At 58.7% G+C, this 27576-nt stretch overlaps 1 protein-coding gene across 4 annotated transcripts in view; it reads right to left on the reverse strand.

Moving 5' to 3' along the window:
• The window catches only part of RGS12 (regulator of G protein signaling 12), a 118017-nt gene that overhangs the window by 10292 nt on the left and 80149 nt on the right, over positions 1–27576 (reverse strand). For 2 of the 4 annotated variants that reach the window (XM_047847303.1, XM_047847304.1), the window contains exons 5-16: positions 12189–12358; positions 11567–11659; positions 10720–10863; positions 9815–9994; positions 9127–9280; positions 7417–7493; positions 5285–5479; positions 4950–5023; positions 4332–4458; positions 2278–2374; positions 591–670; positions 93–246 (exon numbers count right to left, since the gene is read on the reverse strand). In XM_047847303.1, the coding sequence (XP_047703259.1) occupies positions 93–246; positions 591–670; positions 2278–2374; positions 4332–4458; positions 4950–5023; positions 5285–5479; positions 7417–7493; positions 9127–9280; positions 9815–9994; positions 10720–10863; positions 11567–11659; positions 12189–12358 (1545 nt within the window). Of the gene's footprint in view, positions 1–92; positions 247–590; positions 671–2277; positions 2375–4331; positions 4459–4949; positions 5024–5284; positions 5480–7416; positions 7494–9126; positions 9281–9814; positions 9995–10719; positions 10864–11566; positions 11660–12188; positions 12359–12814; positions 12833–27576 lie in introns of those variants that run through there. The other 2 variants (XM_047847307.1, XM_047847305.1) reach the window with 2 other exon arrangements.

A 27576-nucleotide genomic window follows, 5' to 3' on the forward strand; every position in this document is an offset into this window, starting at 1 on the left:
TGTCACTAACTCAGAGAAAGTTCTAACGGTTGCCCTGGAAAACTGACATCGCATTCACTAGAAAACACGGAAGTTTTAAAAAGTACACATACCCTCTGCTTCGTCCAAATTAATTTTCTGATATTTTTTTTTCCCAATCTTTGCAATAGATTCTTCTCTCTTTGAAAGCCGGGGATCCCTAGCATTTTTTCCATTTTCTCCTTTTATTTTAATAGAATTAGACTTGCCTAGTGTTCTCTCCTCTCCCTGCATTAGAAGGAAAGTCAGAGTACACACAACCCATCAGTTAGAGACAGAAAGGACCCCTGAGACACATCGCGTCGCCACACGCTTTACGTGCCTTGCGGAAAAAGCAGTCGCAATGATGAAGTTTACAAAAACACCCCACCCCCAACGCAGGGGAACAGAGAGCCAATGGCCCAGGGTCAGGGGGAGCCGGGCACCTGCAGGGGAGCAGGGGTGCGGGGCCGGCCCAAGCAGAGAGCTGGTGGGCGTGAACGGGCGACAGACAGAGGGGCGTGAGGGGCCCGACCTGAGCTGCGCCAGCCAGGAGCGAGGAAACCGGGCGGACGAGGGCAGAGGGGAATTACCGTAGCCGAGTGATTTCTGGAACTGGAATTTACAGCTATATTCTGTTTGACTGGTGCACTTTTCTGTTTATCTGTGGATACTGAACACAATGAGATAAGCTTTGTAATTACAGTGAATCATAAGTCTGCCTGAACGTTTAAACATAATCACATTTATATCTTTTCTTTCTTTTTTTTTTTTTTAAATTTTTTTTTCAACGTTTATTTATTTTTGGGACAGAGAGAGACAGAGCATGAACGGGCGAGGGGCAGAGAGAGAGGGAGACACAGAATCGGAAACAGGCTCCAGGCTCTGAGCCATCAGCCCAGAGCCCGACGCGGGGCTCGAACTCACGGACCAGACCGCGAGATCGTGACCTGGCTGAAGTCAGACGCTTAACCGACTGCGCCACCCAGGTGCCCCATACATTTATATCTTTTCGAGAGAAAGCTGTCGAGAAGCCAAAGCTTTTCAAGATCCCTCACTTCATATGCACACACAGGCCAAAATGCCGGTTCAGAACAAGGGACGAGAGACCACCGTCCCCCACCCACCGCGTCGGGGGCAAGATGGCGGGGTGTGGGGGGGGGGGGGAGAATGGTGGCTCCACCCTACAGTTATGGGGACTTTTTGGACGTGGTGAAAGAAAGGCTCGTTTCAGGTACTGTCTGGCATGAAAATTCTTTAGACAGCAGAAGATTCTCACATTTATGACCTATTTTCAAACATGGCTGTTGCCCTAAGTCAGGGCTACAGGCCGGCCTCTGCCGGCACCAGAGGTCCAAAGCCCACTCCGGAGGCTGGCCCGGAATCACCTAGAGGAATAACAGCGCTCCTGCCTGAGAGCAGCTTTGCAAACACGCTGGGTGCACCCCCTTGTGGTGCCACCGTCACCCCACCCCACCCCGTCTGGCCACCAGGCCCCTGAAAGAGCGCAGCATTCTCTGGGACCGAGGGTGGGCCCGGAAGATCCCTCCTCCGCCACCAGGGGGCAGAGAGGAGCAGGACACTGCAGTCAGGGAGGCCACCCGGGGCGGGGGACGGAGACCTGTGAGCCCAGCTACATTTCAGAGCAGAACGCGCCCCAGCCGGGTGGGAGCCTGGAAAAGGGAAGACGCAGCCCTGAGGCGCATCCGGCAGCTCCTTGCAAAGTATCTCTGCGCCCGGGGACTCAGCAGACGGTTCCGGAAAGCCCTCTCCAGGAGGCATGCTTCCTACTGCCCTGCGCCTAGGTGGGGGCTGGGTGTTCTGAGGAGAGCGCAGGCCCCTGAGGCGTTGGGGCGAAGTGTGGAGGACTGACTGCTGACCCCGAGGCTGGGCACCCGGCGGTGGGGACCCAGCCTGTGCCCCTCGGGCCCAGCACCTCAAGGCCTCCCGGGAGGGAGCACTATGGCCAAAGCCCCGGAGACGGGGCACGTTGGACCTGCGCAGCAATCCTGTGGGGCTCCTGGCAGGCCTGTCACCCGCCCCTCTTACAGCCGAGAGGACGCGTTCAGCTGTGCCAGCAGGCGTGTGGCTCCTAGATCGAGGCCCTCGTGCTCCCGGTCCCTGTTGTTGGCCTCCTGCCCGCGGTCAGGGCTGGACCAGGCTGGGGTTGGATCCTGCCCTGTGAGGCCCTAAATGAGACCACGGGGTAGCAGGGCTGGGGGCTTTCAGGAGGCAGAGCAAAGGGGACCCCAGCAGGCTGGGGACAGAGGCCTCGCTCACCTTTTCCTCTGGAGGGGTCCCTCTCCTCCAAGATGACCCGTTGCCCGTCCAGACTGGATATGGGGGCGCCGAGGTCCAGGGGCTCCTTCTCTCCACTCTAGAAGCAGAGATGGTGCAGGGAGTGACTCACCCGGGTCAGAACTTTTTGGAATGGCTGTGTGTGTTCCAGCCGCTGACGGGAAGGCCGTGCCGGGCCTGCTGGAGTCACGTGCCAGGTGCCCCCAGGCCCTATCACCTGGGCAGGGCTGCCTCAGAGGGCGCTCGGTAGGTGCCCAGCCAGCAACGCAGGGGACCGACCTGGGGCCGGCCACACACTGCCGACGTGGGTAACACGGGTTCCGAGCAGTGGCTGGCCTTCGGGGAACGCCTGCGGCCCGAGGGATGTGCGTGCGCAGGGCTGCTGGCCTACAGCTCGTGGGACAAGACGCAGGATGGGGGTGGGGGTGGGGGTGGGGGTGGGGAGCGTGCTCGGGGAACGCGGCGGACATCTCAGTCCACAGACCCGGCGTCTTACACGTCGCATCCGCTCCGCACACCTCTCCTCACCTGATGAGGCAAGCGTCAAAACCCGCCTCCCCGACCCTCAGAGGCGGTTGGGGGGCAAAGGGCGAGAGCGAACTGTTTCCTCTGCAGACAGGCAAAGGCGACAGCTCGCAGAGCCACTTGAGGTCCCGGGCGGCACCCTCAGCTGTGGCCACGGGGCCCGCCCTTCTCCCCTCGGGGAACCACCCTGCTGCCCAGGCCACGCCACTGTTCAAAGAAAGGAATCAGAACTGGCAGTTTGCCTTCCTAAGTTCCGTCGGTCGAGAGGACGATTAAAGTGACCAGATGCCAAGTCGGAGTGACTGGGGCCAGACCCGAGGGAAAGGACCGACGGCCGACGGGTCTGCCCCGCTCTCCATGTTCCCCGCCTAGGTGGCCGTATTCACTGGCGAGGCCACATCTGTCACAAGCCATGCCACAAGAAGTGTCCGTGGCCGGAGACCCAAGGCGGCTGACCCTCTCTTCCCAGTGAGGGTCTCAGCAGCCAGAAAGCAGCTCACCCGGCAAACAAGCCCATTCTACAGACAGGGAGACTGAGGCAGAGAGCAGTGAGGCACTAGCTCAGGATCTCAGAGTGAGAGCAGGAGGCCGGGTGGCGCCCAGTCCAAGTCCCTCTCCGTCCGGCACAGTCCAGACTCCGACGGCGGCCCTCCCTGCCGAGCTGGGGAAGCGGCCCCGGGCTGCCCTCAGGATCCCGGTGAACAACGCAACACGGCCCCCTCGTTCATTTCAAAGCTCTTGAACGATCTGGGGCCCAATTCAGAGACCATTAAAATCCTCCAAATACTCGAAATCATAGATTGCTCTGATAAAGTTCCTTCTACGAAGAGAGACCACAGGGCGAACGCTGTACCATTAACCACCACGCTTCACGGTAAGCGGGCACAATGCGCCACAACACGTCGGTGATTTCGGCACAGACCGGGCCGCGGGAGTGCCAGCCTCCTGCCCCAGGACGTCCCCCCGAAACCGTCTGGCCACAGGGGGAAAGGACCCTGCCCTGGTTCACTCTGGCTTCTTTGTCCCCGTGTGCGGTCTCCCTCACTTGCTCACGTTATGCCCCGGGGGCCCTGCTTGGACATGGCGCATTTTTAGGTCTCAGGAAATGTAAACGAGAGGGCGCACCCAAGGCCGTCTGCCAAAGCCCGGCAGCTGCTCAGGGTGCGGGACGTACCCGTGCCCCTGGCTCCCTGCCAGCCCATCAGATCTGCAGACGGTGGGGAGATTCCAGGGCTTTTCAGTGGTTGGTTTCTCATTTTTGTTTCTCTGGACCCAAACCACGTCTCAGCCATCACCCAGAGCTCCCTGGGCACCATCAAGGTGTAAGTAAACAGGGAGCATTTCCACTCACTAGGACACCCGCCCCCCCATGGCCTTGGCGTGCCCCCAGGTCACACACGCACGTACGTGGAGCTCCAGAGGCGGGCCTGCACGCCGCAGCCCCTCCCACCACCCCCCACCCCAGCCCCAACCAAGGTCTCACACACCCGCGAGCCCCCCGGGTCACTCACCAGCCTGGCCACCAGCTCATTCAGGTGCAGGCCGTACTTGGCCACCACGGGCCGCAGCACTTCCGTGACGGGCTTGGTGGGCTTGGCCTTGAGTCCCACTGACCGGTTGATCGGGACCAGATCCAGCCTGGTTGGAGGGGGAGGAACACGAACACGTCTGCTGCAAATATACACTCAGATGTTCCTTCTCAAGGACGGGATGACGTGGCACCCACAGGCGACCCGCGGCACCTCGGGGCTCAGCAGCTCGTGCCAGGCTGGGGCCGAGGAGCACCCTCGGCACGAGAAGGAAGCCGGGAGGGGCGTCTCCGAGGTTTTCAGTGGGCTGTCATCCCGGGCAAAGAGGGGGCCCGTCCTGGTGGATGGCCAGCACCGTGCTGTCCCGCCTGCCCACCCCTGGGGACACCTGTGAGGCAGGACAGACAGTGACCGGCTGCGGGCTCCTGGGGACTCGGTGCGGCCACCGCCACCCCCCACCCCACCCCACTCCCCCCCCACCCCACAAAGCGGGTGCCTGCCTTCCCTTCCCCGCCGCGCACGCAGGGCTGGCAGGGACGCCCCCGGAGACGGACGTGTGGCCCAGGAGACCCCGTGGAACAGCAGCGGCGTTTTTCGTACCGAAACAAAGTCCGCTTTTCCAGCCGCAGGTCCCGAGACTCCAGGATGCTACTGTCTTGGTGCAGCACCAGAGGCTTTGCAACACGTGGAAAGAACGGAGACCCGAGTCAGAGCGGGGCGGGCGAACGCCCCCGGAACGCGCCCCTGCGTCCTGCCTGCAGCGGGACGGCCGTGCGTCCCACGCGGCCGCTCAGAGAAGGCGGCCCCGCAGACAAGCTAAGTCAGTGCCACGCGTCCCTGCGACCGGAGGGCCCAGGCAGCTCTGGCCAGCAAGACAGAGACAGACCCGCCGGCACCCCCACTCCCGGGCAGACCCCGTGGCGAGGGCCCTGTACCTTGTCCCCGCCCACCAGGAAGAGGTCCACCGCCGCCCCGTTGAGGCTGTGTCGCTCACAGAGCCCAGCCAGGACCTCCTTGATGGACAGCCCCGCCTGGACCGCCACCACGCAGGACGTCCCGTCGGGGAGCTGGACGCTGCAGTGCCTGGCCGCCTTGTCCCGCTCTGGCACCGAGGTCCTGCAGGCCTCCGACTGGGGAGTCGGGAGATGAACGTCACGATGGGTGCACAGGCACCCCGAGAAGCACCCCCCTCCCGCCCCCCCCCCCCCCCCCCCCGCCAGCACCAAGGAGCCGACCAAGTGGGTGGGGCTGCTAAGTACCGCGCGAGAAGGCGGCTGTCTCTAGCCCTTCCCGGCCTGTGACCCACTCACAAGGGCTGGGCTTAACGAGCCGCTGGGCTCTGAACGGGACGGGCCGTTCGCGTGTTGTTTTCAGGGGGCTTGTGTTGGCCCCAGAGCTGGAAGCAGACGGGGCCGCCCTGTGGAGCCCGCTCCTGCCTCGCAGACGGTCGCACTGGGGACCCACCAGGAGGGCCAGATGCACGCGGGGGGCCTGAGGCCCCGCCCGGTCTGGGAGGCCCCTCGGCTGCCCCCCCTTATCCTTCTGGCCCTTCCCACCTGAGCCCCCATGACCGGAGGCCTCTCCCAGAGGACTGGACTGTGGACTGTGGAGGGCACGGGGAGGGGGCCCGAGGCCGGGGCCGGGGCAGGGAGCAGGGCAGCGCGGGCAAAGGCTCGCAGGCAGGAACACGCACCCTCGGGGTGACGACTCCTCCCGTGGACACGGCCATCGGGTCAGAGAAACCAGTGAGGGGCGTTGTGTCCTGACAGTCCCACACGCTATGCAAGGCTCAGCACGGGAAGTGCAGGGGGCGGGGCTGTGAGGGGCACAGTAGGAGCCTCGGCTCCGCCCTCCTTTAGCGGCTGGCAGACCACCCCTCGCCCCGGGCCAGTGTGAGGGACAGAACCGGGCCTCCTCGGGGGGCCCTTTCGCCCAGAGGACGCTCGACACCCTCCCCGGGTGAGGACGTGGCCCCAGCCAGCCTGCCCGGCCCTCAGCAGCGAGACACCCGCGCGGAAGGGGGAGGTCGGGCGGGGAGAGGCGGGCTCCGGGGCACCGCGGGCAGAGGCTTTCGGAAACGGCAGTCTGTGATCTCATCGTCTGCATTATTCACGGACTAAGTCGGGGGCTCGGGAAATGGCTACTCAGCACTCGGTCCCGGCACCAGGACCCACACCCGGATGTGGGGGCTCCCGAGCGGGCAGGACGTGGACGAGGGGCCAGCCCGTGGCCCTGTTCCCGCGGCAGGCCTCAGGTCTATCCGTGACGTCTCCCCTGGTCTCTGCGGGTCAGTGGCGTGTCCCGGCCGCAAAGGGCTCCTGCGTGTCCTACCGTACCACCTGCCTCGGCCGCCACTCTACTGTGGCTGTCTCCTCCTGGAAATCCCTGTGGCCCTGACATCGCTTCAGAAAACGGAGTCCGTAGGTGGTAGGCTGATTACAAAATGGCCCCGGCCACTCCCTTCCCCCGGATGCAGGCGCAGTAAGGAAGGCTCTCTGTTTCTTAAGCTGGAGTTCGGGCGGTTTGCTGGCCTGCGGGGGTTCACCGGCTCAACCCTCCCAGCTCTAACCGTGGCACAGTGTCCCTGGAGAGGAGGGGAACTCTGCGAGCACGAGCCAGGAGGTTTTCCACGCCCTCTGTGAGACAAGAGCTGGCGGCCAGCAGGTGCCCCCAGCTGACTGAGAGCAGGGTCACGACCAGCAGCCAGCCTGCCACACGGGCCGGGGTGAGGCCGGGGCGGGGGTCCCCTCAGGGTAGCCCCCGCGAGCAGAAGCACAGGTGCGAGGAGGCAGGAGGTGACGGGACGGTCACACGCGAGACCAACGGAAAGCTCTGTTGGCTCTCAGTGGGGCTCACACAACGGGAGCTGGATGAGAACAGACGTCAGCAATAAAGCCAGAAATAATCTAGTGCACAAGCCGCAGCCCTCCCCCGTGTCCCCACACGCCCCACATCAGCGGCACCCGCGTTTGTTCGGCTTCATGAGTGGGGGCTTTGCGTGGCCAAACACGGAGGCGGATTTCACGAATCCGCTGTGGCCTTTGGGAGGGGGGAGGCGGTGACTTACCAGGTCCAGGCTCCCCGCGGAGGACACGGAGCCCTGTGACTCGCGGCGACCCAGGCCTCCGTTGGCGTGCAGGGGTTCTTGATGGAGAAACACAGTGACTCAGCACCAGAGGCCAGCTCTCCCCCTCTGCACGTGACACAGGGCCCGCCTTCCTCGGTCACATCCCCAACCTCACCCTTTCAGGCCAAGCAGACCAGGGACACCGAGAGGCCTCTCAGAGGCACCCCCCTCGGCTAGACTCCGCTCTGCCCTTGGCCGTAGCCGGCCCCTAGACACACAAGGACACGCTCCTAGGCTGTGGAATTTTCACTTCGACACGTGGCTTCTGGGCCTAAATGGACAGTGGTAAGCACCCCGACCAGTGACCGCACCTCTACTCACGCTTGACTCCCATCTTCCCGCCAGGTGCTCAAGCGAGCCAACGACCGCCCCATCGCCCCCACCAACTGAACTCGCCGTGACCTCTGGCTAGTCTAGAGATCCCGAGAACTGACACACACCGGCCCCGCTCCCCAGTCACGCCGCTGTGCCACAGCCAGCAGCTGCAGGCCAGGGCGCCAGGGGACCGCGGTCCCTGGTCCCGCTGCCCTCCTGAACCACCGGCCCACCTGCCAAAGCAGCAGACCCCCAGACGACCAAGTGGGAATGCCTGGGGAGCGCCCTGGAGTCAGGGTTTAGAGGCTGCTCCAGACGGCTCTCTAAAGATCTGCCGGGTGCAGGGACGGACCCCAGACTCCTGGGGGGGGCAGCCCCTGCTGTCTCTAGGTTCTCAGGGGTCCCCAGCCCCATCTAACTACAGCTCCTGCCCCTGCGACGGTCTCTCGCCGACTGAGTTCTGCGAGTCTGTCCGCCCACAGCATGACCCCGGGAACACTGGGGTGCCCGTGCCAAGCCCACAACCTTCCCAAGCTGCTGCAGTCTGTCAAATGGGCGCGAGAGGACTCGGTTCGCCGGCCGCTCTGAGAAGGACACAGAACGTGCACTACGCAGGCCGCCTGGCGCGGCACAGGCCCCGTCCCGGGAGCTGCCCCCACCTGTCCCTCTCCAGCGCTCCCTGTCTGTGCTCCCTCCATCGACGCCGTTCCAGGGCCTTTCCGCCCCATGACTGCCCGGCCCGTGTAAACTGTCGACTGCTCTCTGCCTCGTCAGAAGCTGCTTTCAACCCTCTGCCCCGCCTCCCAGGAGGAGCCTGTGCCTCTGTCACTATCTGCTGAGCTACACGTAAGAAAGAAGCCAACGGAGAAAATATCCAGAATGGGCGACCTACAGCATCTACAATAATACAGAATTACGATTTTGAAAATGCGGGATACCCCGACTATGGTACTACATCTTAAAAAATTACAAAGGCTCACACCCCCCTACACACACCTAGAAAGCCGCCCAGGCAGGAAACCAAGAGGCTGTCTGGGTGCAGAGAAGGCAGGACACTTGTGTTGTCTCGTCTCCCCCATTTCCTACCGGGAGGGCCGGAGAGGATGGCACGCCAGGCCCGCCCGCAGGGTGCCCTGGCCGAGTGGGGAGTGGGCTGGAACGCACCCTCACCCCCTTTTGCAAACGGCACCGAAGCCACACTGTTTCACTCCGGCTGGCCTGCCCCCAAAGGGCTACGCCCGCGGACACAGAGCCGCGTTCTGCGTGTGCCCCGGACGTGCCCTTGCACGCCGCCGGCAGACCCCGGCCAGGCCACCCCCATCGGCCACCACACACCGTTTGCGTGGTCGCCGTGCTCCTTCTTCTTCTGCGACCGCCCGGTGCTCCTGGTCCTGGACCAGGAAAAGAATGCTCCTTTCCGCTTCTTTTCACTGTCCTCGTCCCCCAGCTCTTCATTCAGGGATCTTCCCGATCTCGATTTTCCACTCAACTATCATCAAACAGAGACGTTAAAATAGCGTAACATTACTTAAACTTTTTTAAATGTGTATTTATTTTTGAGAGAGAGAGAGAGACACAGCATGAGCAGGGGAGGGGCAGAGAGAGGGAGATGCAGAATCCGAAGCAGCTCCAGGCTCTGAGCCCATGGGCTCAAACCCAGCAACCGTGAGATCACGACATGAGCCGAAGTCGGATGCTCAACCGACTGAACCACCCAGGCGCCCCAGCATAACATTATTTTAACGTTACGTCAAGCGTGAAGGGAAGCTGGAGAGGGCTGTAGGCGGATCCGTGGGGTGGCCCAGACCCTTCGACAGCCGGAGGGCAGCACTACCGCGAATGGAACCCCTGCCCCCTGCCCCCTGCCCCCTGCCCCGGGCCCAGGATGCATCCCAGGAGGGCTGGGTCCTAGCGATCTAGCAATGCGTGCTACCCCCTTTCCCATCCTACCCCCCACCCCAGCCACACCCCCCACCCCCCGGCACTCCCATCCGCCCAGAAGACACGGCGGGCGCACGGGCACCTTCTTGGGCGTGGACACGCCGGAGTGCTCCGAGCTGACGCTGCCCTTGGAGGCCGGGCTGCTGGGCACCTGCTGTGCGTCGGGGAGCGAGCGGCCTTCCACCTCGGCCAGGATGCACTCTTGGTACAGCTGGGACTTGAGGAAGCGCGTGTAGCTGTCGAACTTCATCAGGTTGAAGATCTACGGAGGACACGCGGCACGCTGTAGCTTGACGAGCCACTGGAGCGCTCGGCCCCCGGGCCCACCTGCCGCGGCCGCCACACAGGGGTGCTCAGGCCACGCCAGCCTCTTCCTCACTCTCCGACTCCGTGAACCCCAACCACTCACGGGAAGTCGGCACCAGGAGCAGACTCCGGGCATCTCCCGGGCAGTCCTGGACAGGCCCCGCTTTGTTAGATAAGAGTGAAACCAGATGTAACTGGGAATCTGAAGGAAGCGAGAACTACCTTGGAAACACTTTCCTCCACTACTTTCCACGTTATTCATACGATTTAGCAACAGACGTGCTCCCTGAGGAGGCTGGTGGGTCATGCGCCCGGACAAACAACGTTCGTTATTGTGATAAATGACACTGCACCCTTTTAATCACAGTGACATCCCGGAACTGAAAAAAACTCGGAACATGCACACACGTCGGCACCCGCGGACCTGAGATGTCACACAAAGGTGTGCGTCCGAGCGACCACAGACAGGGCTTGTGGCCGGTTATTTCACGGCCCCACCGATGCCCACCCCCCCCCCCCCCCCCAACCGAGACAAGCCTGGTGGGAGACACAGGGCTCCGCCCCTCACATCCACCTCCGTGGGCACCCCCCCCCTTCGGGCTGGCCGCCCGCTTGTGGGCACGCGGTCCCGCGGAGAGGACCCTGGCGAGGAGTCCCTGCGGGGAACCGAGGCACAGTTACCTGGAGCTGCTGCTCCTTGAACATGTCGGGGTGCGGAGCACTGAGAATGTCATCCGCCAGCTGGGCCTGGCTGTCGATGTTGACGGGGGTGGTGGCTTTGCTGCACAGGAACTTGCTGAAGATCTCGCGGGCCCTGTAGGAGAGCTGACAGGACACGGGTGTGGGCGGGAAGCGCGGGCCGCGGGCTCCCCCGACGTGCAAGCGTGCTGCTGGTCTCCACGTTCCAGACGCCCGACGCGGGCCCAGCGGTGCAGACGCACTTCCCTAGGGCCCAGCAAATACTGCCTGCTTGAGTAAACGGAGGTCAAGCCGGTAGGAAAACTTCCGGCAAACGGGCTCCTCCCTGACTTTCTCCCGCGGGCGCTGCTGGGGCCCTGGGGCACCGAGGGGCCGTCCCGCACGTGGTGCTTCACACGTGTGGTCTCAGCAAGCGGGGACTCATCCGTGCCACACGGCGTGTGCCAGGCACATAAGAGGCCTCATCCGCGGTGGGAAGGAGGGCCCGCACGGTGGACCAGGGCCGGCGCCCGCGGGGGCTTCTCTGGTGGCAGGTGAGGCGTGGGCAGTGGAGCCGCACGAACGCACACGCTCAGGGCGTGCGCCTGCCCGGGGATCTAAGTCCCCTTCCAACACGCGGAGCGGCAGCACGTCCGCGGAAAGAAGTTTCACGGGCGCTTACGTCAACCACGTTCAGGCAAAATTAAACACCGCACGTATTGGGAAAGTTATGCTGAAAAAGAAGCGTCTCTCGGTAACCCCATGAGAACACAGTCACGTCGACCTCAGACCGCCCTGGGGTCTAGCCCACGGCGAGACCTTCCCACTCCCCAGGCGTGAGCAAACTTACCTCCTTCTTGTCGTGTGCAGGAACATGGTTAAAATATTCACAGGCCTGCCAGAATAAAATGTTCTCTTCACTGAATTCCTTCCTTAGGAAATCCTAAGAAAAACACCACCGATTAGCCTTCACGTGCGACCAGCCCGTCACCGGCATCCGCCCTCCTCCTGAGCTGTCGCCTCGCTCCCGCCCTTCGCTTTGGTTTGCCTTCCACAGACACCGGGGGCCGGAAGCGTCTCTCCCCAGCCTCCCCGAGGGCCGCGGACCACAGACTGAAAGCCGCCCGCACTTTAAGGACCGTGCTGGTGTTCGCCGCTGTTCCCCCAAAGGCAGGACACCCTTCCCAGCAGCCGCGCTCGCCACGTGCAGCTCCGCTAAGCATTGACAGGAGGCTCCGTGCTCGCTGCTGCGGGGGGACCCTCCACACAGAGCCAGGGCCGAGCCGGGCAGAGGCCCCCTCCAGCCCCGGTCTCCCGTGCGACGAGCAGGGGGCCAGGGGGAGGCCCCCGCGGGAGGCCGCTTGGCGACTCCACCGCTGCTGACCTTGGGGTGTGCGCCCCAGGTCCTTCTTGAGGAGCCCCTGGCGGAGGGAGCAAACGGCCCCCGGGCCCCGTGACCACCCCCTACTCACAGAGAAGTAGCGGACGCCAAGAGGGTCCTGCAGAAGGCGCTCGAACGACACGGCCCAGCTGGCGGCCCTCCTCTCACGCAGGCGCCTGCAGCTCTGGACGCTGGGGAGGCTGGCATTGCTGCTGAGGCTGTGGTCGCTCGCGCGGTCCTTCAGGTCAGCGCCGGCCAGCTCTGCGGGACCAGCACAGACCCCACCTGCACATGCGTCCTCCACGCCACCCGGCAGCGCCCGGCCCGGCCTTCCGGGCGGCCGCCAGGGGCTCTCCCCGGGCGTCTGCTCTAAAACACACACTCAGCCGACAAAACGCACCGAGCGCCTACAGCGTGCCCAGCGTTGGCCTGGGCACAGGGCACAGGGCACAGGGCACAGGGCAAGACGAACCCGGCCCTCATGCGGCCACACGCACACACACGGAGCGGGCGCGCCAAGCCCACGCCGCAGACACAACAGGGCTCCCGGGTGACCCCGTCCGTGAGTTTGGGAGGTGCAGGGTCACCGTGGGCGAGCAGAGCGAAAGGGGTTCTGTGCCGGGGTGGGGGGGGTGCGTGCCGTGGGCAAGCACACGCGTGTGTCCCGTCCCGCACACGGTCTCCCTGTAGAATGTGTGGCCTACCCTCCAAACGTACCACGACTCCATGACCACGCGTGTTGTCGGGACAGCCGGTGAGAAGCCGGCCCGGCGCAGAAAACACCACGGTTCCCAAGTGTCTACAAAATAGCCCCGAACAGCCTGGGTTCCCTCACGCTTTACGCGAGTCCCCGAATAGCCCACTCCCTTCACAAAGGGCAGGGGAGTGTTTGGGGAGCCCCACGTCACCGTCTCCACCTCGCGTCAGCAGCGGGCTGGGCCTCCCCCCCCCCCCCCCCCCCCCCCCCCCCCCCCCCCGGCAGGCCTGGTCGGCGAAACCCGAGGGGGCGGGTGCCGGCTGGCTGGGAGCAGAGCCAGACGCACACTGTGCCGCGGACGTGCTCCTTTCTGTGCGGACGGCTTGCCGCACGGTCCCACACCGGGCTGCTCCCCCCACCCCCGGTCCCAACACCAAGGAGACCGAAGGCCGGGCCGCAGCCTGTGGACCCCAGATGACGCAGGAAAGGAGGGCACGAAGTCTAGAGGAGCACCCTGACTGATGCAACAGGGTTCGTGCGCTGCGCCCCGTGCCCCTCCCCGTGCTGCTGCGCGCAGTCGGCCCCCGGGCTGGCGGCGGGAGGAGCCCAGGGGACCGGCCGGGCGGCTCCGGCTCTAAGCCCACCAGTGCAAACGTACCTCCTTGCTGCCGAGGGGCCGGACACGGGGAAAGTGAGAGCCGGCGGGGCAGCGGGAAGCCGCCCTGAGTTCTGATGCCCACCGGCGGCCGCACGGGGAGCAGTGGGCACAGGCCACGCCCGCGGGCGCCACAACACAACCGCAGCCCAGAGGGCCTCGAGGAGGCCCAGAGGGCGGAGGGCCAAGAAGGCAACCCCCCGGGGTCGGTCAAATGGGACCCGCTTGGTGGCTCGGGGCCACTGGGGCAGGACATTCAAAGTTGAAGAAGCACTCGGATTGGAAAAGAAAAGAAAAACATAAAGTCAAAGAGTAGTGACTTAAACTGCTATAGAAAACACGTCAATGAGACGAGATGGGACAAGGTCGGAAGAAAGACGGCTGGGCTACTTCTCCGTGGCTCCGTAGAGCCGCACATGGGACGTGTGAGCCTCGTGGCGCAGTGCACGCACCGCTCTCCCGGACCCGAGGCAGGCCCAGAGCTTGCGTGCGAGACGTGAAGCTCACCTCAGGGCCCGTGTGCACACCTGCGACACTCTTAGCACGGCACGGCCAGCCACGAGGGGTCCCGGCACGGCCCCCAGAGCACTCGGCAGCTCCACCGTCACCCTGGTAACCAGTCCCCGCACACAGAACCGCCCCCTCCCCGCCCCCCCCCTGCAGAAAACTGGCTGTTTTACACTCACGCGATACAGGCCACACAGACTCGCTGGCTCTGTTTGATTTGGGTCAAGTAACCACAGCGATGAGGGCAAGACCCACACGTGGTAACTCTCCCTAGATCAACATATCACCCCAATACATGTCCCAGTAGATGTTTATTAGAACAGGACAAGCTGAGGGGCGCCTGGGGGGCTCAGTCGGTTGAGCATCTGACTCTTTTTTTTTTTTTTTTTTAATTTTTTTTTTCAACATTTATTTATTTTTGGGACAGAGAGAGACAGATCATGAACCGGGAGGGGCAGAGAGAGAGGGAGACACAGAATCGGAAACAGGCTCCAGGCTCTGAGCCATCAGCCCAGAGCCCGACGCGGGGCTCGAACTCACGGACCGCGAGATCGTGACCTGGCTGAAGTCGGACGCTTAACCGACTGCGCCACCCAGGCGCCCCGAGCATCTGACTCTTGACCTTGGCTCAGGTCATGGTCTCACTGTTGTGAGATCGAGCCCCGCCTTGGGCTCTGTGCTGACCACGGATCCTGCTTGGGGTTCTCTCTCTCCCCCTGTCCCCCCTGGCCCCTGCTCACACTCTGTCAATAAAAAAAAAAAAAAAACAAGAAAAAACCGAGCCAGATGAACTGAGTGTAAAAGTTCACATGGAAAACTACACGTGAAACGCTGGACAAACAAACCAAAGCAGGGCCGGGTGGCGGGCCGGCCCCTCCACCACCCCCGCCCTGCTGGCGCCACACGGCTCGTCCTGGGACGACTGGAAAGCCACCTGAAAAATAATCAAGTCGGAGCCCTTCCGGCACACTGAAATAAATCTCACCTGGACCAAAGACTGACGTGTCAGAAAATCAAACTGGAGACACCGTGGACAAGAAGACACAGCCCGGACTGGCGAGGGACAAGACGGATCCACAGACCACGCAAACACCGCGGTCTGTGACGACGGTGACGGGCGGTGGAGGGAGGTGAGGGGTCACAAGGGACAGGCTTCCAGTTACACAACAGTGCTGGGATGCCGTGCACAGCGCAACGACCACAGCCAACAGCATCACGTTGCGCCTCTGAAAGCGGTGAAGAGAGCAGGTCTCCAAAGTTCCGTCCCAAGAGAAGATTCTGGAACCGCAGGCGGTGACGACACCGTGGTGACCGTGCCACGACCCACGCAGACGTGAAGTCACCACGTTGTCCGCCTTCACCTAACAGAATGCCGTGTGGCCTGTACCTCGGTCAGAAATGAACATGAAACAAACACCATAAACTAAGTCAAAAGACAAAGTGTGGGGAAATACCCATGACCCATCACACGAGGGACTAATCTCCTTGATATCTGAGGCCACCTGCACATCCACACGAGAAAGGCCAACAGAGCAAAGAAAAGTGGAAGGACCGTGTGGACAGTCACTGAGTAGGGGCTTCAGATGCTCACCACCACGTGCGGACGTGTTTAGTTTCACCCACAAGGAGCTAAAGATGAGGTTAAACTACAAGCATCTTGCATCTAACTGGTTGGGTCTGAGGCGCTTTTCCGCTATACTTCACGTTCATAAATGAGGTGATTCTCACAAAATGAAGTAGTTTTTAAAACAGTCTAGGGGCGCCTGGGTGGCTCAGTCAGTTGAGAGTCTGACTTAGCTCAGGTCATGATCTCGTGGTTCGTGGGTTCGAGCCCCGCGTCGGGCTCTGTGCTGACGGCTCGGAGCCTGGAGCCTGCTTCCGATTCTGGGTCTCCCTCTCTCTCTGCCCTTCCCTCGCTCATGCTCTCTCTGTCTCTCAAAAATAAACATTAAAAGCTAAAAAAAAAAAAACCATAAGACACTCTGTTAACGGGGCACCTATGTGGCCCAGGCAGTGAAGTGTCCGACTCTTGATTTCAGCTCAGGTCATGATCCCAGGGTCGTGGGATGGAGCCCCATGTCGGGCTCTGTGCTGAGTGTAGAGCCTGCTTAAGATTCTCTCTCTCTCCCTCTGCCCCTCTCCCTCACTCATGCTCTCTCTCTCTCTAAACAATAAATTTTAAAAACCCAGTCTGTTAAGTACAAGCACCAAAATACTCTTCCTCCAGCTTTTTTCCTTGAGGCAATAAGGGCTGACTGAACTGGGAACGGAAGGGTGGACAGAGGTAACTGGCCTCGGGGGAGCTAGAAAAGCCTTCCGTGAGGGACCAGATGTACAAAGGCCCTGGGGCAGAAGAGGCACGGCTCACAGCCCCACAGCTGGTATGTCTGGGCTTAGGGGAAATGTGTGAGGGCCAGGAAAGGTGCTAAGGCCACAGAGTGTGAACCACACATCCCAGGGGGCAGTGAAACATAAGGGAAGGTCAAGAGGGCACTTTTTTCCTTCACAGGTCCATTGGCCCTGAGCTCGGTCCCTGGGAGGATGCAGGTAAACGGGGTCGTGAGGACAGGGCGGCAAAGAGGTAGACGAGCTGCAAACTGACAGAGCACCCGAACCCCATCCATCAAGGGTGCTGGCGCTTTTGCTCCTCAAATAAAAAAGGTGCCTGGGTTCCAGGCACGCAAGCAGCAGCGATTTGGAACACCCGCCTTCCTTGCTCCCCAGACACGCGGACCGCAGGGAGGAGAGACGCCTGTCGCCGCGCCCTGGGCTGGGCTGCGGGCTGCGGGCGAGAGTGAACGAGTGAAGGACACTGCCGAACGAACGGGGTGACGGATGACCCGTATTTTGAGTAAGCTCATTTTTAGGAGACCGGCCAGTCCTCATTTTTTTAAGACTCACAGATCAACGACTGACACTGCAAAAGTCTAGCGGAGAAAGAAACGTGGAAATTAAAGGAAGGGAAATCCTGACGCCTGGCCAGCCCGCGTGTCACGCGCCACGAGGGGCTGGGCCGCTGCCCCGGCACACCTTGGGGTCGCCGGCAAGGACCGTCCCTCGAGAGGGAGGCCGGGAAGACTCCCGTGCAGGAAGTGAGGGGAAGAGTCGCGGTGGCGGAAAACCCACTTCTGCAGGCCCGCAGGCCCCGGGCCCCGGCTCTCACGGGGCCCCGAAGAGCTGGGGACAGCCATCCTGCCGCCAGGCTCCCTGCACCGCGGGACCGAAAGCTGAGGCCCCTTCTGTCTGTTCCGCATCGAAACACCGCAAATGCCCGCTGGGCCTCAGCCCCAGCACCGGTGGAGCTCAGGGAGGGGACACGGGACACCACGACCCTGAAGGACGCTCCCGGTCACCCGCGGGGCAGGCCACACGCCGATGGAGGCCTGGACGTGGCCATTTCTCTCCCGACGGCCCGGTCTCGAGGAACACGCTTGCTCTGCAAAGTGGGGACAACCGCGGGCCACACAGAGCACGTCAAGGCCGAGTTCTCTACCCGAAAGATCTCCCAGAAGCTTGTGAGGAAGGCCGGCTCCTGCAGGAGGGCGCCGAGGCCCGGGGCCGGGGGGTGGGGGGGGGGGGGCGGTGCCGGCACCCCGGAGCGTGGCCGCGCTAGGTGCTGCTCACGCGGGCTGCAGGTGCCCGCACCATCCACGCGTCCCCACCACGCAGGGCCAGGCACCCGGCCCTCTGCTCCACCCTCGGATCGCCCCGGGACCGTTCTCGACACACGGAAAACAGGGCACAGTTCTGCAAGAACCCAGCTCGAGAGCTGGCGCGAAAGCCCTGCCACGCCAGGGTCCCTGCCAGCCCCGGGCCAGACGGGAGGCGGGCAGAGCCAGCGCCGAACTCCCTGCCGGAGACTCTCTCCATGCTAACCGAAGGAGAAGGCGGGTCCGCGGGGCCCCCCCTCCCCCACCCGGGCTGGAGGGTCACACTGGACAGCGTTTCCCGCGTCTTGTTTTGTTTTTGTTTTTGTTTTTGCTTTTGCTGTTTTCCTCTGTCAGTGGACCAGGTGGAGCCGAAGAAACGCTTTCCTGGAGAGAAAGGTCTTTTGAGTCCGTTTCAGGCCGGCCAAAAGCTAGAAGAGCCACCACCTGCAAGCTGGCCGGGCAGTCGTGTCACAAATGGGGTCAACAGTGCCCTCGTACTAAAATCTCGTGGCCAATTCTGTCACACCGGGTTCTGGGTGCCACCTCACCGCACGCCCGTCCAGACCGCGATCTCACACGCCTCCACGTATGTCCCTCGCGAGTCCGGGTCCGTGCGCGGGGTCACTGCCCCCGGCGACCCAGCCCCCTCCGCAGACATACCTGAAGGCTGTCAGCCAGCCCCCGACAAGAAGCCAAGGCGCGCAGACCAGAGGGACTTTACCTGGGTGGAGCCGATAAGAGCCACTGTGATGCCACTTAACCAAATACTTCCAACCATTCACCGCAAACCACCCCTCCGAGTCCATACCAGGGTCAGGCGGCACGGCCCCCGGGGCCCCGGGCAAAGGCTCGGGCCACACACAGAGACATTGTTCCCAGCTCACGCTCCCCCAGGAGGCCGGTCAGCACACTCCCCAGCGACCCCAGGCCGCAGGCCGCAGGCCCGCAGGGGCGCCTGTCCCCCTCCAGGCTCACGCAGAGGAAACCAATAGTGTCCTCGCACAAAGCAGCCCGAAGACGCATGCATAATTCACAGCGAGATGTTCGGCCTGCTGCTGCTCGCGGAACGTGAATTATTTAGTCTGCCCGAGCCCGGCTGCAGAAGCTGTGTGCTGGGAGGGCCGCGGGCCCACGGCAGGGCCCTCCGACAGGCGACAGGCTGCTCTCCTTCCGGGTTGGCGCTCTGTTAAACCGGCGGCGGTAGAGGGAACAAATACCTGTAGATTCTCATACTAATCATGAGGCTTTCGAGCTCGTATTTCCCGATGTATCTTGAAAGTTTTGGAAATCCCGTAAACAGACCGACCTTTTAAAAATGAGAAAGCGTTCAGCAAAAATTGCCTGGTACCGGTTGGGGAACGAAGGGCCGCACTTCTGGGTCAGAGCAGAGCGGGACTGCGTCGCTGGAGTTTCATCTGCACGACCCACAGGGGGCGGGACGTGGCTCCGGGCTGCGGTCCGCGGACCCTCCTGCGGATGCACCGGTGCACACACGGTCCCACCACACGGATGTCCAATCCCTCCCGACATCTCCAGGAGGGCACCGAGATGAAGCCTGCCCACGGCTCCTGCCTCCCTCTCAACGTCCTTTGTGCCCTCACGTTTCCGAAGCCCGTGGGGACGGGGACCGCCACAGCAGCCGGACTCTGCTCCTCTCAGGCCCCCGTGTCTCCGGGCCCCAGGCCCCCGTGTGTCCCAGGCCAGCACAAGACGCCAGTGTCACTGAAGCCACAGCGGGATGGGCCAGGCTCTGAAACTGCCCCTTTCTTAGGGCTCTACGTGCCGTCCTTGGGGGGGGGGAAACGTTTTATTTTCCTATAACTTCAAACTTGCACAAAGGTTACAAGAGCACACCCTTTACCCAGATTCGCTGGACATCTGTCTACACTCTGCCCGTTTGCTAGATCATCCTGCCTCACGCGCGCACGCACACACGCACACGCGCCCTCCAAGCTGTTGGAGATCCAGGTGGAGACAGCCCTTTACCCCTAAATACTTCAGTGTGAATTTCCAAAGAACAAGGACATTCTCTGTCACAACCACAGCACAACTGTCAAAATCGGGAAGTGCGACACGGCCTCTATTCCAATGTCATCAACAGAGTCCCGTCCAGCTGTCTCCCCAGCTCAGATCGAGTGCAGAACCACACAGCTGTCAGGTCTCTTTAAAAACTCCCAGCCGCCGTGTTTCCAGATCTCCACCGAGGCCAGTTATCTTGTAGGCTGTCCCTCAGTTTGGGCCGTCTGAGGTTTCCCCATCACTTGGCAGGAATCCTCAGGAAGTGACACATGTCCTTCTCGGGACTTCTCATCGGGAAGCACGTAATGTCAGTGCATTGCAACGCGGGTCATGTTTGCTTTGGGCACCAGGTTCCCCACCGCAGGGCTGCGGTCTCCCTTGGGACGAGATGCACACACCTTGTTCCCAGTCCAGCCTGTGGCCACCACCCCTCCCCCACCCCCAGCTGCCAACTCCACAGCAACAAAGAGCTGTCCTCCCCACGTTTACAAATTCATTTATCTCTACGAGTAGGCGTTCCGCGGAGTTTTATCTCATTCAATGGCTTATAATCCACAAATATCTGGGTATTTTTCTTTCCCTTCTCTCTGTCTCTCTTAATTCTCTGCCTCTCTTTAAGCCGGTATCTGTATCTTTCTGGTAAGTCCTCATCAGGAACTCAGTGTTTTGGTTTGTTTTTTTTTTTTAATTTTTTTTTAAATGTTTATCCATTTTTGAGAGAGAGAGACAGAGACAGAGAGAGAGACAGAGCAGAGTCGGGGAGGGGCAGAGAGAGAGGGAGACACAGAATCCAAAGCAGGCTCCAGGCTCTGAGCTGTCGGCACAGAGCCCGATGTGGGGGCTCGAACTCACTAACTGTGAGACCACGACCTGAGCCGAGGTCGGACACTTAACCACCCAGGCGCCTCAGCGTTTCCTTATTTTTAAGTCTAAAACAAACTAACAAACAGGGGCGCCTGGGTGGCTCATTCGGTCAAGCATCCAACTCTTGATATCGGCTCAGGTCGTGATCTCATGGTTCGTGGGTTCTAGCCCCGTGCTGGGCCCTGTGTTGAGTGTGGAACCTGCCTGGGATTCTCTGTCTCCCTCTCTCTCCGCCCCTCCCCCGCTCTCGCTCTCTCAAAATAAATAACATAAATACACTTTACATCAAACAAACAAAACCTTGGGCCGGGCTCACTGTACTTGCCCTGCTCCTGCCCAGCAACTGAGGCTTCGCTTCAAGGATCGCCGGTTCCTGGGGCACTTGGGCGGCTCAGTCGGCTGAGTGTCCGAGTTCAGCTCGAGTCATCATCTCACAGCTCACGGGCTTGAGCCCGCGTCGGCTTCTCTGCTGTCAGTGAGGAGTCTGCTTTAGTTCCTGTCTCCCTCTCTCTGCCCTTCCCCAGTCTGTGCTTTCTGTCTCAAAAATAAATAAAAACATCAAAAAAAAAAAAAGGACAGCTGGTCCCCTGTACCGAAGAGTGGTATTTAGGCACCAAGATCTGCACACAAGGGGTACTCGCTTCCACTGGCAGGCTCGCTGCTTCTAGAACTTTGCAGCGGACGCGGCTAGGGAACGGACCACACCTGCCCACACTGATACGCAGGCGTCTCTGCCTTTATCTCTACACCTATTAAAGCCGTGAGTTCATACGGGCACCTCCAACTCTGACCGAACCCCGAGCGCACTCTCCTTTCCTACGCTTTATATGTTTGATATACCATGTTCTGACCTCTCCCCAGCAGCGGGGGCTGGGCTCCCATTGTCCTGGACACATTCCTCATTTGCTCGGGCCCAGAATACACCTGCACTGTCTCTACAAGACAGCTTAAGAACGACTAACTCCTACCAGCGCAAAAACCAAACCCGCTAACTAGGGTCCCTCTTTGTTTGTAATCCTTTTTTACATAAACGATGCATCGAGTCGAATGCACAGTCTCGGCGTAAGACTCACTGTGTTTTACGATCGGGTCGCCTGCCTTTTAAAGCCTGAGCTTGATCACCAAGTGAACCTGTCCATCTTCAAGCCACCAGGCCTTGAGGATGCCTGCCAGCAGGTCACTTATAACCGTGACATTCAGTGCAGGGGAAACCCGGGGGGAGCCTCGGGCCCCAGGACGGTCCTTCCGTCTCTGGGTGGCGGGATGTGGTAGACTGGATGGGCCCAGAGGCCTCTTGATTTTCTCCTTGGGGCAGAAACTAGCATTTGCAGGGTCTGGGGCCAAAGCACAAACAAAGGACCTTGTGTTGTGTATCTAAATATTGAAAACGCAGTGGAGCTAACATACTGTTAAATAAGCTATATTCTATTAGCCCACTTCCAACAAGACAAAAGACCAGCTCGAATTTAGAATTCTGGAACTTGTCCGACCTGTGCACGGAGACGTGGCAGCACGGTGGGGGGCTGCCTGCCTGCCCCCCGCCCTCTCTTCCCACCCTAGCTCCGTCCCACCAGCCGCACGCCCCGGTCTGTCACATCATCCCCACCACAACAGCCACCCTGCGGACCTGGGTGTTCACTTCATTCCCCAGTTGCCAACAAATGTAGAGCAGCAGGGCCGTTTTTCTGAAAGAAACCGTACACAGAGTCCTCTTGGGTGGTCTGGCTTGGCCGAGGAAGGGAGAGGGCACAGAGGACAGCAGGTGGGACAGACCCCAGGGAGGCCCCATTCTGCTCCGCCTGGCACAGCTCCTCTCCTTCAGGAAAACTCCTGCCGGTAACGACTGAGCCCTACTGATCATCGGAATAAAATGTTTTTGGAACCTACAGCGCTTCCTCAAGACATGTCTAGAAATCAGTGCTCTAACTCAATCAGCCCATTTTACAAACAGAGTTGCTGAGGTCAGAAGACGCCCCGCGGCCCGCCCGACGGTGGCCGGTGACAGGGCCAAGACCACAGGCACGCCCTCCGACGGCCCCGCGATTCGTAGGGAACTTCAGGGGCACGAAGACACGTGGGCCCAGAGCCGAAATCTAAATTCTGAGTCTACCCTGGAGTCAGTACCCGAAGTCGGATTTATCACTTTCTGGCAGAGCAGAGCAAGCACACTTTCCACGTCTGAAATGACACAAGTCCTTCTGGAGAGTGAAATGCCAAGCAGATGGGGGGAAATGCTGGGAGAGCTCACGAGGCCACACGAGTGGGCAGAACAGTAACCGAAAAGGGTCAGTGTGGGAAGTGTGAGGCGACAGGCGGAGACGGGTGCCTCTTGTCACCCGTCACACTGAATTTTCAGGATTCCGGTCTCAGGGCCACCCGCGACGACCACACGTGGCTGGCAGACTGAAGGTGGCATCTGACCACAGGGAGCCTCCAGGACCCCCCGAAAAGGGACACGGGACATTTCCCAAAGATTAGCCCTGATCAAATGCGTTTATTCCGCTGGTTTCAACCTAAACCCTGTGCCTCACTCACTCACTCGTTAATTCTCTGTGAAAGTAATTCCGTCCGTTCCAATGGGTAAGACACGTACGCTGCGCGAAGGCAGCCTTCTCTCTCCCTCGCCCCAACGGCCACACATAAACTGCACACCTCCCGGCCACATCCTGTCCCTGTCTACAGCACACTGCCCAACGCAGAAGCCCAGGGACCCCCAATCTGGAGCTCCGTGAGGAAGACCCAAAATGCTGCTAAACTGTCCCCACAGCCAGGGTAGGGCCGCCCACACGGAATAGTAAAGGCACCTCCGGGAGCCCCAAGCCTGCACCAAGGCGGTGCAGGTAGAGATGAGGCGAGGGTACCTCCCCCAACAGGCCTGGGGCTGGAGGGCTGGCCCTCAAGGAAGGAGAAGCCTCCAGCACACACCGTCATGAAGGAGGCTTGAGGCAGGAAATGTCCCTTCATCAGAGGCAGCACCTAGGGACCGCTCCTGCGAGAGCAAGGAAGGCCATTCGGAGACGAAGGAAACGTCCCACTTCGTATGTCAGGCATAAACTGTGCGGCCATAGCTGGGGGTTTCCAGGGCAGTTACGATTTCACATCGCTTTGACGAAGGCGGCATGGCAGACGTAAAACTAAACACGATGCAATATCCATGCCTCTTCTATGGTTTCCAAAGAAAACAATCAAATACAATCACGAATGAAAGAGGAGAGATCACAACCACCACCGCAGAAATACGAACAATCGTAGGAGGATATTATGGGCAAGTATACGCCAATAAAATGGGCAATCTGGAAGAAATGGACAAATTCCTAGAAACATATAAACTACCAAAACTGAAACAGGAGAAAATGGAAAATTTGAACGGGCCCATATCCGGTAAAGAAACTGAATCAGTCATCAAAATTCTCCCAACAAACACGAGTCGAGGGATGGATGGCTTTCCAGGGGAACTCTACCAAACATTTAAAGAAGAGTTAACACCTATTTTCTTGAAGCTCTTCCAAGAAATAGGAATGGAAGGAAAACTGCCAAACTCTTTCTATGAAGCCAGCATTACCTTGATGCCAAAACCAGACAGAGACCCCACTAAAAAGAAGAACTATAGACCAATATCCCTGATGAATTTTTGTAGATGCAAAAATTCTCAACAAGATGCTGGCAAACCGGATCCAACAATACAGTAAAAGAACTATTCCCCACGACCACGTGGGATTTATTCCTGGGATGAAGGGCTGGTTCAATATCTGCAAATCAATCAATGTGATATATCACATTAATAAGAGAAAGGATAAAAACCACATGATCCTCTCAATAGATGCAGAGAAAGCATTTGACAAAATACAGCATCCTTTCTTGATAAAAACCCTCAAGAAAGTAGGGATAGAAGGAGCATACCTCGAGATCATAAAAGCCACATATGAACGACCCAACGCTAATATCATCCTCAATGGGGAAAAACGGAGAGCTTTCCCCCTAAGGTCAGGAACGAGACAGGGATGTCCACTCTCACCACTGTTATTCAACACAGTATCGGAAGTCTTAGCCTCTGCAATCAGGCAACACAAAGAAATAAAAGGCATCCGAATCGGCCAGGAGGAGGTCAAACTTTCACTCTTCGCAGATGACATGATACTCTATATGGAAAACCCAAAAGATTCCGCCAAAAAACGCTAGAACTGATTCATGAATTCAGCAAAGTCTCAGGATATAAAATCAATGCACAGAAATCGGCTACATTTCTATACACCAATAATGAAGCAGCAGAAAGAGAAATCAAGGAATCGATCCCATTTACAATTGCACCAAAACTTAAAATACCTAGGAATAAATCTAACCAAAGAGGTGAAAAATCTATACATTGAGAAGTATAGAAAGCTTATGAAAGAACTGAAAAAGACACACACACACACAAAGGAAAAACATTCCACACTCATGGACGGAAGAACAAATATCATTAAAATGTCGATCCTACCCAAAGCAATCTACACATTCAATGCAATCCTTATCAAAGAAACACCAGCATTCTTCACAGAGCTAGAACAAACAATCCTAAAATTTGTATGCAACCAGAAAAGACCCTGAAGAGCCAAAGCAATCTCGAAAAAGAAAACCAAAGCAGGAGGCATCACAATCCCAGACTTCAAGCTATACTACAAAGCTGTAATCATCGAGACAGCATGGTACTGGCACAAAAACAGACACTCAGATCAGCGGAACAGAATAGAGACCCCAGAAACGGACCCACAAACGTATGGCCAACTAATCTTTGACAAAGCAGGAAAGAATACCCAACGGAATAAAGACAGTCTCTTCAGCAAGTGGTGCTGGGAAAACTGGACGGCGACATGCAGAAGAATGAACCTGGACCGCTTTCTTACACCAGACACAAAAATAAACTCAAAATGGATGAAAGACCTAAATGTAAGACAGGAAGCCATCAAAACCCTCGAGGAGAAAGCAGGAAAAAGCCTCTTTGATCTTGGCTGTAGCAACTTCTTACTCAACACGTCTCCAGAGGCAAGGGAAACAAAAGCAAAAATGAACTATTGGGACCTCCTCAAAATAAAAAGCTTCTGCACAGCAAAGGAAACAATCAGCAAAACTAAAAGGCAACCGACAGAATGGGAGAAGATATTTGCAAACGACATATCAGATAAAGGGTTAGTATCCAAAATCTATAAAGAACTTATGAAACTCAACACCCATAAAACAAATAATCCAGTGAAGAAATGGGCCAAAGACATGAACAGACACTTCTCCAAAGAAGACATCCAGATGGCCAACAGACACATGAAAAGATGCTCAACATCACCCATCACCAGGGAAATACAAATCAAAGCCACAATGAGATACCACCTCACACCTGTCAGAATGGCTGACATTCACAACTCAGGCAACAACCGATGTTGGCGAGGATGCAGAGAAAGAGGATCCCCTTTGCATTGTTGGTGGAAATGCAAGCTGGTGCAGCCACTCTGGAAAGCAGTATGGAGGTTCCTCAAAAAATTAAAAATAGAACTACCCTACGACCCAGCAATTGCACGACTAGGCATTTATCCAAGGGATACAGGTATGCTGTTTCGAAGGGACACAGGCACTCCCACGTTTATAGCAGTGCTATTGACAATAGGCAAAGTATGGAAAGAGCCCAAATGTCCGTCGATGGATGAATGGGTAAAGAAGATGTGGTATATATATACAATGGAGTATTGCTTGGCGATCAAAAAGAATGAGATCTTGCCATTTGCAACTACGTGGATGGAACGGGAGGGTATCATGCTAAGCGAAATAAGTCAGTCGGAGAAAGACGAATATCATATGACTGCACTCATATGAGGACTTTAAGAGACAAAACAGATGAACTTAAGGGAAGGGAAGCAAAAATAAGATAAAAACAGGGAGGGGGACAAAACACAAGAGACGCTTAAACACAGAGAAGAAACTGAGGTTGCTGGCGGGGTTGTGGGTGGGGGGATGGGCTAAATGGGGGATGGGCATTGAGGAGGGCGCTTGTTGGGATGAGCACTGGGTATTATATGTAGGGGATGAATCACTAAGTTCTATTCCTGAAATCACTATTACACTATATGTTAACCCGGATTTAAACTTTTTGAAAAAAGAAAAAGAAAACGATCAAACTTAAAAAGTCACTTGTCCAAAACTGCGTTCCCCAAACCCGGTCACCACGCTGGCCCCCCCAGCAAGGGGCCTTAGCAAGTCCACGCAGAGAAGGCTGGCACTCCCCTGCCCCTCCTCCGCAGTGGGGACCGCTGATGGGCAGGGCCCCAGGGCCGCAGCAGCACTCTGTCTTCCAGCGGGTTGTGCTAAAGACCTGAGGGGCCCACCTCGCGGGCCGGCCACAGGGACCCGTGAAGCCCGACCCTCCTACGCAACGAGCAGATGACCAGGGCTCCACCATACGGGAGCCCACGCTCTACATTTTCTTCCCAAAGCCGGGTGGGGACAGCGAAGATGAACAGGAGGTCAAGGGGCTGCCCCTGGTTCTCGTTTACTCAATAGATACTCGTTGGAGGCCCACGCTGTGGCAAGCTCTGTCCTAGGAGCAGGGGCCTCCGACCCGGCGCCACCTGGCACAGGTGTGGTGAGGCACAGGGTGGTCCCTGGGCTCACGCTGCCCGGTTCCCAGCTTGGGCAAGGTACTCACCCTCGTGTGAAACTGCGCTAAGAGCCATGTACTGACCGCAGGGATCCTGGGAGAACCCCACTGCTGGCCGAGCATCGTGACGAGCAGGACCGGGCGCGTACGAGGCGCTCAGTAATAGTGGCTGAATAAGTGGGTCGTGTGTCCCAAATGTGAGCGAGCGCTATGGTACAGGCTAAAAGGCACGCGACTTCCAATTACATAGATCTTGCGGTTTTAATGCACGATTTATTTTCTCCTTCAAAATATTTAAACACAAATATAAAATCGCTGTTACTCATCACCTAAAATCCTGGCCCTAACTCCCCTCCCCAGAGAAAACCCATCTTATTAATTTGAGGTTGATTCCTCCCAATATTTTTAATGCTTTTACCAACATATACACATCCCCACAGAAACAATGTATGTTGTTTAGGAAAG

Source organism: Prionailurus viverrinus, unplaced genomic scaffold, assembly GCF_022837055.1.
Source record: "Prionailurus viverrinus isolate Anna unplaced genomic scaffold, UM_Priviv_1.0 scaffold_45, whole genome shotgun sequence".
Taxonomy (NCBI): domain Eukaryota; kingdom Metazoa; phylum Chordata; class Mammalia; order Carnivora; family Felidae; genus Prionailurus; species Prionailurus viverrinus.